The sequence below is a fragment of the Leopardus geoffroyi genome, chromosome A3 (genome assembly GCF_018350155.1).
Source record: "Leopardus geoffroyi isolate Oge1 chromosome A3, O.geoffroyi_Oge1_pat1.0, whole genome shotgun sequence".
Taxonomy (NCBI): Eukaryota; Metazoa; Chordata; class Mammalia; order Carnivora; family Felidae; genus Leopardus; species Leopardus geoffroyi.
The window spans coordinates 65131895-65145749 of record NC_059336.1 but is presented as its reverse complement, the minus strand read 5'-3'; the positions used below and the strand labels follow the sequence as shown (position 1 = coordinate 65145749).

The window sequence follows — 13855 nt, the reverse complement described above, 5'->3', positions numbered from 1 at the left end:
TCACATTTACTACATTTATTGATATTTTGGACTTCATCTATCGTATATTTTCTCTTCATCATGCTTTCTGATTTTCTCTCATGCTGTTTGTTGGATTTCTCAGCTAACAAGTTTTCCTTATTTTTCCACCTCGTTTTTATCTCCCCTTAGTGATTTCAAGTTGTTTGTGTTTCTCTGATGATTATCCTTAAGCGTGATTTGGACTGGCCTCTGCAGTTAATAGGTGTCTCTGTCCTCCTCCCGGAAAAGACTAGCACCTTAGGACTCTTCCCAGCCTCTTTCCTTCAGCTGTATGTCCCATGATGAGATGACTTGGGATTTTAGTTTCAGACTATCCTATATATATATATATATTTATAAACATACATATATTTATATATATTTAAATACATATATTTATATATTATATATTTATATATTTATAAATAAATATATATTTATATTTATATTTATATTTATATTTATATTTATATTTATATTTATATTTATTTATTTTGAGGGAGGGAGAGAGAGTGGGTGAGCAGGAGATGGGCAGTAAGAGAGGGAGACAGAGAATCCCAAGCAGGCTCCATGCTGTCAGCGCAGAGCCCAACATGGGGCTCAGACTCACAAACCACGAGATCATGATCTGAGCCCAAATCAAGAAGCAGATGCTTAACTGACTAAGCCTCCCAGGTGCCCCTATACATATATTTTTTACATTATTCATGAGCAGTTTTTTAACATAGCAAGATTTTATAGTTTCTGTGCTCATCACTGTTTCTTGTAGCCCACATGATCACTCTTCTTGAATTTGTTGTTTTTGCTGGAATGTATCCTTAAATTCTTTTCAGAGAGAGTATATATATTATATGGGTTCTACTTCAATCCTTACATGTCTGAAAACAATTGTAATTTGCCCTCCTATCTGAATGCTAGTTTGGCGAAGTATATGATTCTCGATTCAAAATCATTTTCTCTCAGAACTTTTAAGATACCAGTTCACTGCATTCTAGCATCTGCTGTTTATCAGGGAGTAATCTGATGCCAGTCTGATTCTAGTTCCTTGGGAAGTATTCTGTTTTATTTTTCTTTCTTGATTCTTAAGTCCTATTCTAAAGTTGCCCCACAGTATGTCAAATCTGAGTCTTTTCCCATTCATCCTATTTTGTACTCAGTAGGTTCTTTTAATTTGGGGACTTGTATTTTTCTTCAGTTCTGGGAAATTGTTTTCTCTTTCTCCTTCTCCCTTTCCTTGTTATTTAATTTATTTCTCTGCGTTTTTCTCTGTTCTCTCCTAGAATGCCACTTTTACAGGCTAAATCAGTAAAGAATATTTTTGGCTTTAAGTAACAGGAAACTCTGTTAACAATGTTTAAGCAAATATGTGATAATGTGGGTGCTGTTTGTGCGTATTTGTGTGGCAGAAAAATAAGCACATTTTAAAGACTTTTCTTTTCTTCCCAATTTTCCCTTCCCTCCTACTCCTCGCCTCTTTCAATGGTGATAGTAGTCAGCAAACCGAATCTGCGGGCCAAATTCAGGGAGTTGCTGTGACATCTTCAGCAGGTGTTGAGGTCACAAATGAGAAGCAGGGCAAGAAGAAGAGCAAAACTGCAGTAAATGTTGTACTGAAGCCAAATCCTTTGGACCAAACTTGTATTCACCCGGAATCGTATGACATAGCGATGAGGTAAGTCTGAGGTCCATGTGAGAATTCTCCGTGCCCAGAGTGAGTTCTCTACAGCAAACGGCCTTTGTTTTGGCATAATGGAGACTTAAAAAATATGGCCATATTTAACATGACAACATTTGTCAGAAGTTCCGCATTGCTGAGTTATGTGACACATTATTTTATTTCAGTGAGGAATGAAACCATTATTCCTGGAGCAGTGTCAAGCTAATAAACCCTGGTACTAATGGTGAAGTGTGTGTAATGGAAATTGCATGGCACTCTCCTCTGTTTGTTTTGGAAATTAACAAGACACAAATGACTAGCACCTGGCTTAAAGCTTGTGCTTATCTAAAGATAAAGCCCTTTTGGAAGTAAACAGCCAACTCTCAGATTTCTAATAAGTATTGCCCAGCTAGGTTATTACAAAGTCTAAGAAATGATGTACTTTTAATGAGCATACATTCCACAGAATGATATGGCGGAGGTTTTTGAGTACATGGAAAGATTTAATGCTAGGCATTAAAAGAAAAAAAAATTAGCACCACATTGAATTAGTTTAAAAATTTTTAATTAGTGCAGAAACTGTCTCGCTACATCACTAACTAGTTTAAGGCTTTTAGTGAGTTAAATAACAGTAGGTTTTAAGATAGTGAGTATTTTAACGTTCATTGAATCTGAAGTGAGATTTTTAACTTGTTTTGAGAAAATTTATATTTGATTATTTTAGTAAATGGAAATTGTTTTCTTTTTTAAAAGATGTTTGAAATTATAGATTATATAGCACATGATAGAGAACTTAGAAAATAGGGGAAAAAAAGAAGTGAAAAATAATATTCTGTCAACATCAAAACAGTGGTACCTGTTTTTCCCCCAGCATTTTGTTATGGAAAAATTTAAGCATAAAATTGAAAAAACAAAGTTTACAGTGAATTCCTGTATACCCACACCTAGATTTTATCATTAGCATTTTATTATGCCTGCTTTTCCACTTACCTGTCCATCTATTTGTTCCTCAGTCCTTCTTATTTTATGTATTTCAAAGAAAATTGCAGACATCAGTATACTTTCAACTAATACTTCAGTATGCATATCATTAACCAGAATTCTGATTATTAACAACATTTTTTCCTTTGAGGTAAAATTCACCTACAATTAAACTTTAAGTGTATATTAGCTGAGTTTTGGCAAATACTTATATGTGTATAACCCAAACTCCTCTTGAGATAAAACAAGCAAACAAACAAAAAAAAACCTTGCCATCATCCTAAAACCTTTCCCCATCCTGGACAATCCCTGTCCAAGCCTCCTGGAGCTAACTGCATGTTCTGACTTTTTCTGCCAAAGGTTACTTTGCCTCTTCTAGAACTTCTTATAAATGGTGCCATACAATTGTACTCTTGTGTAAGCCTTCTTTCAGCCTAAAGTTTAGAGATTTTTATCCATGTTGTAACAAGTTTGAGTGGCCTGTTTCTCTTTATTGCTAATATTTCATCGTATGAATGTACCACAGTTTATTCTCCTTATTGAAATACCTTTACTATTTCCAATTTTGCGCTATTATGAGTAAAGCTGCTATGAATATTCTTATACAGTTTTTGTTGTTGACATTTGCTTCCATTTTTCTTGGAAAAATACTTACGAGAGGATTTTCTGGCTCCATAAGGTAGGTGAATGTTTTAGTATTCTTAGAAACTTGTAGCCAATGCCATTTTGCACTCCCATTAACAATATATAAGAGTTCTGGTTACTGTGCACCGTTATCATCATTTGATGTTAGTCTTTTTCATTTTAGCCATTCTCTTACGTGTGTGGTAGAATCTCTTTGTGGTTTTGATTTGCATTTCTCTGATGACATTGAGCACTTTCTTGTGGGCTTATTAGCCATTGACGTACCTTCTTTTGGAAACTGTTCATATCATTTAACCATTTTCTAATTGAGTTGTTTACCTTTTTATTATTGGGTTGTGGGAATTTTTTAAATGTATTCTGGGTATTAGTCTTTTGTGAATATATGTTTTGTCCTGGGTTGTCGTTTACCTCTTTATTTTCTTATTGGTGTCTGTTGATGAGCAGAAGTTTTAAATTTCGATGATGTCTAATATATTGATATTTTCCTTTTATAGTTATTGCTTTCTGTGTCCCGTCTGAGAAACTTTTGCTACCTCAAAACATTTTTCAGTGTTTTCTTCCAAAAGCTTTTAGGTCTGTGATGCATCTGAAATAACAATTCATGTATGATTTGAAGTAAGGATCAAGGTTCATTTTCTTTTATCCATTACAAACATTCAGTTATTTTGGAACCAAGTTTGAAAAACAACAACACAACTTTGTTTTTTACCCGTTGCTTTGGTGGCTTTGTTGCAAACCAAGTGACTGTGTAAGTGTGGGTCTCTTTCTGGCTCTCTTCTTGTTTCATTGATCTGTTGGTCAGTACCATACTATCTTGGTCTCTATAGCTTTATGCTAAGTTTTGAAGTCCGAGAGTGTTAGTCCTCTATCTAATTTTTTTTAAATACTACTCTGAATATCATAGATGATTTGTATTTTCCTGTATATTTTATAGTGAGCTTATCAAGTTTCATTAGAAATGATTGAGTTATGATTGGGATTACATGGAGTCTGTAGGTGAATTTAGGAATAGTTGATGTCTTCATAATACTGAGTCTTTTCACCATGAATTTATCACATCTTTTCACTTATTTTGGTCTTTCATTTCTCGCAGCAGTGTTTTAAAATTTCCACTGCACAGGTCTTATCTTGCATGTATTTTATGTTTTCCAACTTATAAATGGAATTTTTTGAATTTGTTGCTAATTTTTGCTAATATGTAAAAATACAATTAATTTTTCATAGCAACTATGTATCCTGCAGCCTTGCTAATAAGTTCACATACTAGTTCTAGTAGGTGTTTGTAGGTTCTTTAAGTTTTCCTACATAAACAATTATGTTACTAGCAAATAGATGGAAGCTTTACTTCCTCTTTTTTAATCTTAATGCTTTTTCCTTTTCTTGCCCATTGCAATGGCTGGGACCTTTAGGACTGTGTTGAATAGGAGTGGTGAGAGTGGACTTCCTTGTCCTGTTCTCAGTCTTAGAACATGGTTCTCATTTTTTTGATATTAAAAGAAAGTATGGTCTCCTATTATAGTAATTGTGTTTTTAGTGTTTGTTGTTTGAGAAGATGCACGTGTACTGCACATGATTGTATACACTTCTTGCAACAGCTGACATCTTCATGGGTACTAAGTCAGCATTTTGTTATATGCAGCTCAGTGTCTTTTTAATAATGTATATTTTTGTTCGTTTTCCTAATATAGTTCTAATATAGTTTATAAATTTTTCAGCTTGCCTTCTAACATAAGCACAATTTTTTATTTTATTTCTGCCTATCTCTCTTTTTAAAAAGCTGGGTAATATTCCATCACATCATTGAAGTATAATTTGGTAATAGCAGTGGTTCCTCATGATGGATGGATTCCTAGAAGTGGAATTACTCTGCCAAAGGGTTTGAGAGTTTATGTGGCTCTTGATATACGTTGCCAAGTAACATACCAATTTGTAATGCCACCAGCAGTGTTGAAGCTGGAGAAATCTTGAATTTCTCCTTTTAAGCAGGACTTTTCTGCCAGTTTTCACATGGGCCACTGTCTGCATGTGGAGCATAAAAGCCCTAGCAGCACTACCCGTCTCTATGCTTCCTTTGGGAGTAACCTTGTCTCTCAGAAGGAGGATACTTGTAGACTATTTCATGGGAAGTTGTTTTCTACATGAAGTTCAACTCCGGACCTTTAAAATCTGGCAGCAGAACTAGTAATTTATCTGATTAAGCTTACCATCCCCATTATCCACCTTGGAACGATGATAGTCATTTCTGGCTCTCAAGCATACTTAGTATAGACGTCACTCAACATACGTAGCTCGTACTTTCATATAGTGTTACACAAGGATCTTCCCAGGGAAGGAAAGCTCATAAAGCTTATGGGTAGGTCATCATTGGTTTGACCTCAGTTCTGTAAAAGTAAGTTCGACTGCAGTAAAGTTCATTTTTAGTTACATCAGAAAACCGGTAGGAATGTAATAATTGGCTTTCATGCCCCCCTACCATAATGTCACTCCCAGAAATACACCAAGATATGAAGCTGTTAAGTCTTTTTACTTCTGTATTTATGGTATTCTTTCTCACATAATATTTAGAAATCATGATACTTTTTAACCTAACTTAGTCATTTAGTGGTTCTTTAAAAAGTCTATTTTTAAGCTATTTTTATTATTTATATTACTTTTTAAAAGTTTTATTTTACCAGTTTTATTTACATGTAGGGATTCTCTGTTAAATATTGAAGTGATTTGTTGTGTGTTTTCTAGTTTGTTTACCTTTTTTATCTCCTTACAATGCTATTTTGTTTTTGAAATATGGATGTTTAGCTTCTTTTTGCTTTTATGCAAATTGGTATTCTCTTAATATAACTGATCTCTAAGATCAATACAGTATTTCCTATACTTTTTTCATATTCTTTGTGGTTTTGGTTTTTTACTCTATGAATTATATTGATGATTTTATTTATTGTTTGGAATGTACAGAGCATTGTGGTAGGGCCTGAAGAATATGAAAATGAATGGAGGCACTTCATGCTTTCAGGGAACCTACCAAAGTAAAATAAAACTTACTCACAAATAATCATAACAGAGGTCAGCAGTCAATGCCCTTTGTGAAGCACAAAGGTGTTCACGGGACTGAGAGGTCATTGCCCAAGGGGATTGTCTTGTAAGGGCAAGATGACTTGAGGCCATTTCGATTGAGAAACTGAGAGGATGAACTGCTCTATCTGAGATGAGGAAGACCATGGTTGGAGCCAGGTTTGGGGGAAAGACCAGGAACTGGGTTTAAAGCATGTCCGGTTTGAGGCATCAAGCAGGGAGTTGGATGCACGAATCTGGAGTTTGGAAGAGCGGACTGGGCTGAGGATATGAATTTAAGACCCATGTATTTATGCAGGTCCTTAAAGCCATGAGAAAGGAAGAAACAACCACAGGGGTGACCAAAGTTTGGTTAGTTCTTCAACTGCTCTTTTCCTCGTTCCCTCCATTAACAGTTTCCACTTCCTCCTCCAGTGTCTCTGGTGTTCATGTTATTTTTGCCATTCATATCCAGTTACTGTCTTTTATACCCTTCATCCAGTCTGTCAGACAACAGTATTGGCTGTCCTTTTATTATTTTTAAAAAATTTTTTATTTATTTTTTTAAGCAGACTCCACGCCCAGTGTGGAGCCCAACGCGGGGCTTAAACTCGTGACCCTGAGTTCAAGACCTGAGCTGAGATCAAGACTTGGACGCTTAACCAACTGAGCCATCCAGGCTCCCCATTGGTTGTCCTTTTAAAATATACCCAAGGTCTGACCACTTTTCATCAACTCTTGTGCTGTCATCTTTGTCTCAGTCACCATCATCTCCACCTGGATTACTGCATTTAGTCTAACAGGTCTCCCTGCTTCTACCACTGAGCATCTGGATAGTCTAAGCACGACAGACCACTAGATTCTTTTAATATGTAAATCAGAGTGTGTCACTCTTCAGCATAAAACCCTGCTCTCAGTTTCACTCAGAATTAAGACCAAGTCCCTATGCCTTCCAATGCCTTTTTGACCAGTTTCCTATTTTTCCCTCCCTTGCCCATTCTACTCTAGCCATGCAGCCTCCTTGCTGTTCCTTGAACATGCCAAGCCTGCTCCCACATTAGGACCTTTACACTGTCTGGCCGACCCTCTTCCTGGAACACTTTTCCTCCAGATATCTGCACAGCTAACTACTTTACCTCCTTTACCTCACCAAGACTTTGCTCACATGCCACCTTGTAAACAAGACTGACCCTGACTACCCTACTTAAATCTGGAAGCCCTTACCCATAAGCCTGGTAATTCTGAGCCCCATTACTCTGTTCTTTCTCTTTTTCCTACAGCACTTATCACCTTTATCATACTTTACAGCTTATATATTATGCTGGTTGTATACGATCAGTCTCCCTGAGAGCAGGAATCTTTGAATGTATTCCAAGATTGCAGAACAGTACCCTGGAATACAGCAGGCACTCAGAAGGTATATGTTTAATGAATGAATAATTCTGTGAATACGAGCCTCGGTTAGTGGAAAGAAGTAGTGCCATTAACATTCATTATGCAACAAGAGAGGAGGACCAAGCCTTTGTATTTGTTGTTTTTGTGCGGGGCTGGTGAGGGTGGATGGGAGGTAAGAGATATAAAGAGAGGGAGAAAGGAGGATACAAATTTCAGCTTTAGATACGTTGAGTTTGAGTTGCTAAAATATTCATGAGAACCTCTCTTGCAAGCAAAAGGAAAGGTAAAGCTAGAGTTTAGGAAAAGGGCCTGGACTAGACATGATGACACATAGGATTGGAATTATCAGTGGAGAGGCAAGAGATAAGGAGTCATGTGAGTGGAGGCACTCATCCAAGGAGGCATGTAGAACAAGAGGAGAAGGTGGCTAAGGTCAAACACTTGAAGAATATCTACATTTAGAGGGCCAGAGGAGGGAGAGAAGTCAGAGAAGATAGAATATGAAAACAAACATCATGAAAGAAGGTCAGTAAGTTGATGGTGTCACATATGGCAGAATGGGTAAGTGGTTTAAGGATGTAACAGTCAGGGGGTCATTAGATGGGAAATTAACTTTAGTAGAGTGTCAGGGAAAGAAGCCAGTGTGTAAGAGACTGGGGAAAAGCAAGCGGTAAGAATTAGAAGCAGGTAATTCTTCTGAGAAGTTTGGCAGTGAAAAGAAGGAGCCATGTGATGGAAGTCCAGGAAGAGGTAAGATAAAAGGTGGTTGCTGCTTTTAGCTTTTAGGGGGCGTAGAGTGAAGAGACTACAGCGATAATACATCTGTGGCCAAAACAAGAAGAGTGAGTAGTAGAGACATGAAAGATACCAGAGTCAGTCATAAAATTTTATAAAGCTAAAATGCCTTATTCATTTAGCTCACTCCCCATCCCTAACCCCTACCTTTAGAGGTGAGACAACTATACAAGGTGGAGAGGTCAAGAGTCCTTGGCAGCCTGTGAGGAGTGAGGTTGGGGAGAGGAACAGAATCACCAGATGGAGCAGTAGTTTAGGGAAGTATGGATTAGGATGAGTAAAGATATGAAGACATCTAAGGAAGGGGATTCAAAGGTATTTTTGAATCTTTCAGTGAAGTAGGATTTAATGGAGTAAATGTGAAAAAGGCCCTGAAACAAGTAAAAGAGATTTAGAACAGAATGGCTTCAAAGGATTACTGAAGGAAGATCGATCTGTAGCAATAGTAGGTTTCTTAATCCCCTGTTCCACTTAAATCTGTAATAGGGATTCTCTGTGTTTTTTTCATTGACATTTCCCAAAAGCCTTGCATTATTCCTTACTCTCTCTCTGTTACTTAAAAATATCTTCTAGTAGAGGTGGGTACATTTCTGGGATGAATATGCTATTCCTGCTCTACACCCTGTTCCTCTCCTAACATGAGAAGATACCAAATGCGGTCACTATCAAGTTGCTTCTTTTGAAATGCACATGCCCTCATTCTGAAAAACATAACGGAAGGGAATTCTTTTAATGCAATATTCAGGAAACATATCTGCAGCAGAGCAGCATAAAATCCTGCAGACTCTATGTGAAGAATTCATTTCCTACAGATCCCTTAATAAAATAAATAGGCCAAGTTTCCTTTAATGGAGGAGGTAATGTTTTCTCCAGAGGAAAGGCAGAGTCTAATTTCAGCCATGTGATGATAGAAAATAACAGTCAAATCCAGCATATTCCAGCTACTCATTTCTTTTTCCTTTCCTTAGGAAACACATATACACATCTTGGTACTTTTCTGTGTTAAACACATACCATCTTTAAGGATATGATATCCTTAATCTGAATGATCGTTATGGATGTATGTATGATTATATTTAAATATATGGTTCCACTTAAATCAGGTTCCAAACCAGCTTTTTAATTGTAACCCAGTTAAGAGATCAGGATTTGGAGCTAGTTAAAAGCTTAGGGTTTGAACTGTCATAGATCTGGTTCATATCTTGGTTCTGTAAGCTGAGTTCTGTTAGTTTAGGCAGATTGCTTCACCTATCTGAGACTGTGTGTACCTTAAAAAGTGGGAATAATAATACACCAACCTCATAAGATTGCTCTGAAGTCAACAAGATGATGTTTCTAAAGTGCCTGATAATGAGGGAGATACTCAATGAATGTTTATTATTTGTATTGAACTATTAGCTATTCCCCAAACCTGACCTGAGCTATATTTTCTTGTCTCCAACGCTTTAAACATCTCTTTTCCACATTCTACTGGTTGAAATTCTTAAAGACCTAGCCCAAATGTCACCTCCTGTATGAAATCTTAGAAAGATACTCCTCTCTGGAAATGAGCTCTTTCTCCTGTATACAACTTCTGTACTTCACAAAGGCCACTTACTAATTATTGCCCTGTGTTACGGTTATTTGTAAGTTTTATCCTATTTTGGCTAAAAATGAAACGAATGAAATGTCTAGCTTTACTTCACTCCAGGTATTTTTTCTCTCATCTAAAGTGGCTGAGGTCAATGCAGTTGCATAAGCCAAATTATTGATAGAACATCTAGAGCATCCTTTCTGCAATTGCCTATCCCGCAAGTTGAGTGACATTTCAGAGTCCCTTATGGATTGAAGGCGTTTTCAGACCTCCCCAAGTTGAATCCCATGCCTTCACAGAGCATTGTGTCCAGAGCCTTCCTAGATTTTACAGACTAGAAAAGAAGACAGACTGTGAAAGAAGATTACTTACCATTTTCTGTCATCAACCAGAAATTGTCACGCTGTCCTCATGTGTGAGTGATTTCGTTGTGTTGGTGATATGGGTCATGAGGAAAATTGCTGCCGTACTATGAGTAGAATGAAGTCCAGAAACAACCTATTTAGGGGTTGCCACAACCCCATGCCTCTTCTTTTTTGCCTTACCATTTTGGTTGGTCAAAAGAGCCAAAGACAAGTATCTGATTTCTCCTTTTTCTTGAATAAGGTATTAGGAGGTAGAGCTTTGTGCTGCACATTATGCTGATTTGTACATGTCACCGTGAGACCTGGCACTGTCCCAAAGAATGTCCTGCGTTGAGAATTTGATTCACTGCAGATAGTTAACCTTGAAAGTTGTGATGTTCTGAATTTAGCTTGAAAAAAATTCCAGGAAATTTAATGTCAAGACTGTCACGTGGCACTCATGTCGATAAAGTATTGGCTGGTATTTAATTGTCATTTCCATTTTGGCCATTAGGGAGACATTTTAAAAGAGTAGTTTCTGGAGGTGGTTAGTAGCCTGCATAGCAGGAACACACACGCAGCACCATTGTGATGGACTAGGCAAATGTGTATCAAGGAATGATTTGTGTCAGTGGCTGTACTGTGCCGTACTAGCACTATCATTTCCTTTATTACTGCCGAAGCCCCTATTTCTGGCCCTTACAATCAATGCTGAAAGCATGTTTTCAGAGAGTAGACGACTATCCGTTTAAAATCCAGGTCAGGGACAAGAGTGATCATGTAACTTGACAAAATATTTACTTGGGGAGGGCAAGGATATCTTCTATACAAAAGCCCAGTGATGTGTATTCTTAATTTACTAAAAACCTGTATCAGGTTTTTAAGACCAACAGTTGGTAAAAGGGTACAGACTTTCAGTTATGAATAGGTCCTGAAGATCTAATATACAGCACGGTGATTATACCTAACAGTACTGTATTATGTACTTGAAAGTTGGTAAGTGAGTAGATCTCAAATGTTCTCACCACAAAAAAAGAAATGGTAAGGGGCTCCTGGGTGGCTCTGTTGGTTGAGTTGTCCAGCTCTTGATTTCGGCTCAGGTCATGATCCCAGGGTTGTGGAATCGAGCCCTACATTGGGCTCTGTGTTAATCATGGAGCCTGCTTAAGATTGTCTCTCTCTCTCCCTCTGCCCGTCCCCTGCTTGCACACACTCTCTCTCTCTAAAAAAGAAGTAAATACCTAAGTAAGAAAAAGAAAAAAGAAAGAAATGGTGATTATGTGACCTGATGGAGTTGCCACGATGGTAATCATTTTGCAGTTATGTAAGTGTCAAGTCAACTGGTTGTATACCTTAAACTTGTATAGTGTTTTATGTCAATTATGTCTTAATAAAGCTAGGGGGTGAAAACAAAAGTAGAATTAAGCCAACAGATACACAGGATTCTGTGATGAGATAAATGGATAAATGGATCCCAACGAGTGTTTCTGGCCCAAAAGCAGTTGGGGACTAGGGTTTGGGGAGGCCCCGTAGAGGTCCTTCCTTGTCCCTGGCACGGAGCTACAGTAAGTCAACCCAGACAGTGACAAGTGGCCCATACTGAAGACCTTTAACGAGTGAGCACATCTTAGACTCGGTTTCTTTCCCATTCCTATTCAAGGATTTAGCATCTCAGAACTGCTCTTTTGGAATGACTTTCAGAGGCTTCATCACATTCTTCCCAAACTTAGCTCTCTGCCCAGCAAGAGCTAAGTTTTTGGCTAACGAGCAGCTGTAGTGCAGGGAGTTTAGATTGTTATTTTAAAACGAAACAGAACAACAAACAGCAGCATTAGAGCAGTGAGGTTTACAGATGTGACATACTTAGCTTTGACTGTGAGCAACCCAGAAGGCGCAGGACTTGAGGTGATTTGTAACTTTCCTGAGCCCACACACTCACACACCTCCTCACATTTAAACTCCACCGCAGCTTGCTTCTGCGTTCGCATGCCAGCTCACTTCTGCAATGATAAAAACATGTCTCTTTGTGGGGAAACTTGCCTGAAAAGAAACCCAACGACAAATAAATGCTGTGAAAAAAAAAAAAAGTGAAGATTAGGTAAACAGATGTAAGAAATTATTTGCACATTTGAAAGGTGCATTTTTCTGGACTTGCCTCACAAGAGTTGGCAGCTTTGGGACGTGAAAACTAAGACAGAATCGTTGCTGACTTGTGACAAGTGATGTGTTAGCATGTGTGTTACCCAGCCGGTTACCCTACGTTAGTTCCTGTGGAGCTGTGACTGCCTCTTCAGAGAGATACACAGCATCATAAGAGGGTGGCCAAGCCTAAACTATAAAGGTAAGTGGGCAGGTTATAAAAGTGATTTTAGGTTTTCTTTTCTTTTTTCTTCTTTTTGGTAGTTAAAACCCCCAAACATCAGATCGTAATTCCCAGGAAGTAACATTTATCACATTTTTGAAAGGGCCTTCACAAAAGAGCCAGTCAAAGAGCACCTGCCCATTTGACAACCAGATGACCAGGCTGTGGGCTCTTAGGAAGGGACTGTCATGTCTCATGCCCTGCTCGCTGTCCTGACACACCCTGCCTCCAAGTTTCAGGCAAAGCTGGTGGAGGGAACTGGGAACTTGAGGAATCTGAGACAGTACCTGACTGTCCCCTAGCTCTGTCTGGAAGCGGTACAGTACCAGACTACCTGGGTTCACACCATGCCTGTTTGATCTGGGAAAGTGATTTAATCTCCCCGTACCTCAGTGTCCTTGTCTGTTCAGTGAGGAAAAGCTTAGTACCTGTCTCATCGGATTACATGAGTTAATACATCTAGAATTCTTAGCACCTGGGGCAGAGGAAGTATTGTTGTTGCTGTAATTATTATTGCTGTTTTCTCTAAGTTTATGTATTTATTTATTTAGGTAATCCCTACAACCCAACGTGGGGCTCGAACCCATAACCCCAAGATCAAGAGGCACATGCTCTTACAGCTGAGCCAGCCAGTTGCCCCTTATTGCTGTTATTTTTGTTGTGATTGAGGAGGGGCTGTCAAGCTGAGCCTTTTATAAAAGAAAAGGGGGATGTGGTTTATAAACACTGGTCTCCCAGGAAGAAATTGTTCTACCATGTGATCTGGCGATAATTTGGGTCATTTAACATTGCTAATTAACATTAACGCTGGGTCTTGGGACTAAAGAAAATGCTGTGGTTTCTGTGCTGCGTTGTTGGATCAGCCTGTTAGCACCCAGTGGAGGAGGAGTGGCAGGGACTTGCCAGCCAGCCACAACATTGCGTTTGCTTCAGTCTCTCTCATCTCCAAAGTATCGGCCCTCTCCTTCTCTCCTCTTCTTCAGGCTTAGATCACTCAGTCTGGAGCCTGAAATTCAGTAGGGTATCGATCTAGTCTCCCACTGTCTCCCTCCTCC

General features: G+C 38.3%; 1 protein-coding gene across 9 annotated transcripts in view; it reads left to right on the top strand.

Moving 5' to 3' along the window:
- The window catches only part of SRBD1 (S1 RNA binding domain 1), a 228274-nt gene that overhangs the window by 179290 nt on the left and 35129 nt on the right, over window positions 1–13855 (top strand). For 7 of the 9 annotated variants that reach the window (XR_006703435.1, XM_045445922.1, XM_045445919.1 and 4 more), the window contains one exon: window positions 1490–1672. Coding sequence is in view for 8 of the 9 variants with exons in the window: in XM_045445922.1 (XP_045301878.1) it covers window positions 1490–1672 (183 nt within the window). In the remaining variant the exon portion in view is untranslated. The remainder of the gene's footprint in view (window positions 1–1489; window positions 1673–13855) is intronic. The other 2 variants (XM_045445920.1, XM_045445925.1) reach the window with 1 other exon arrangement.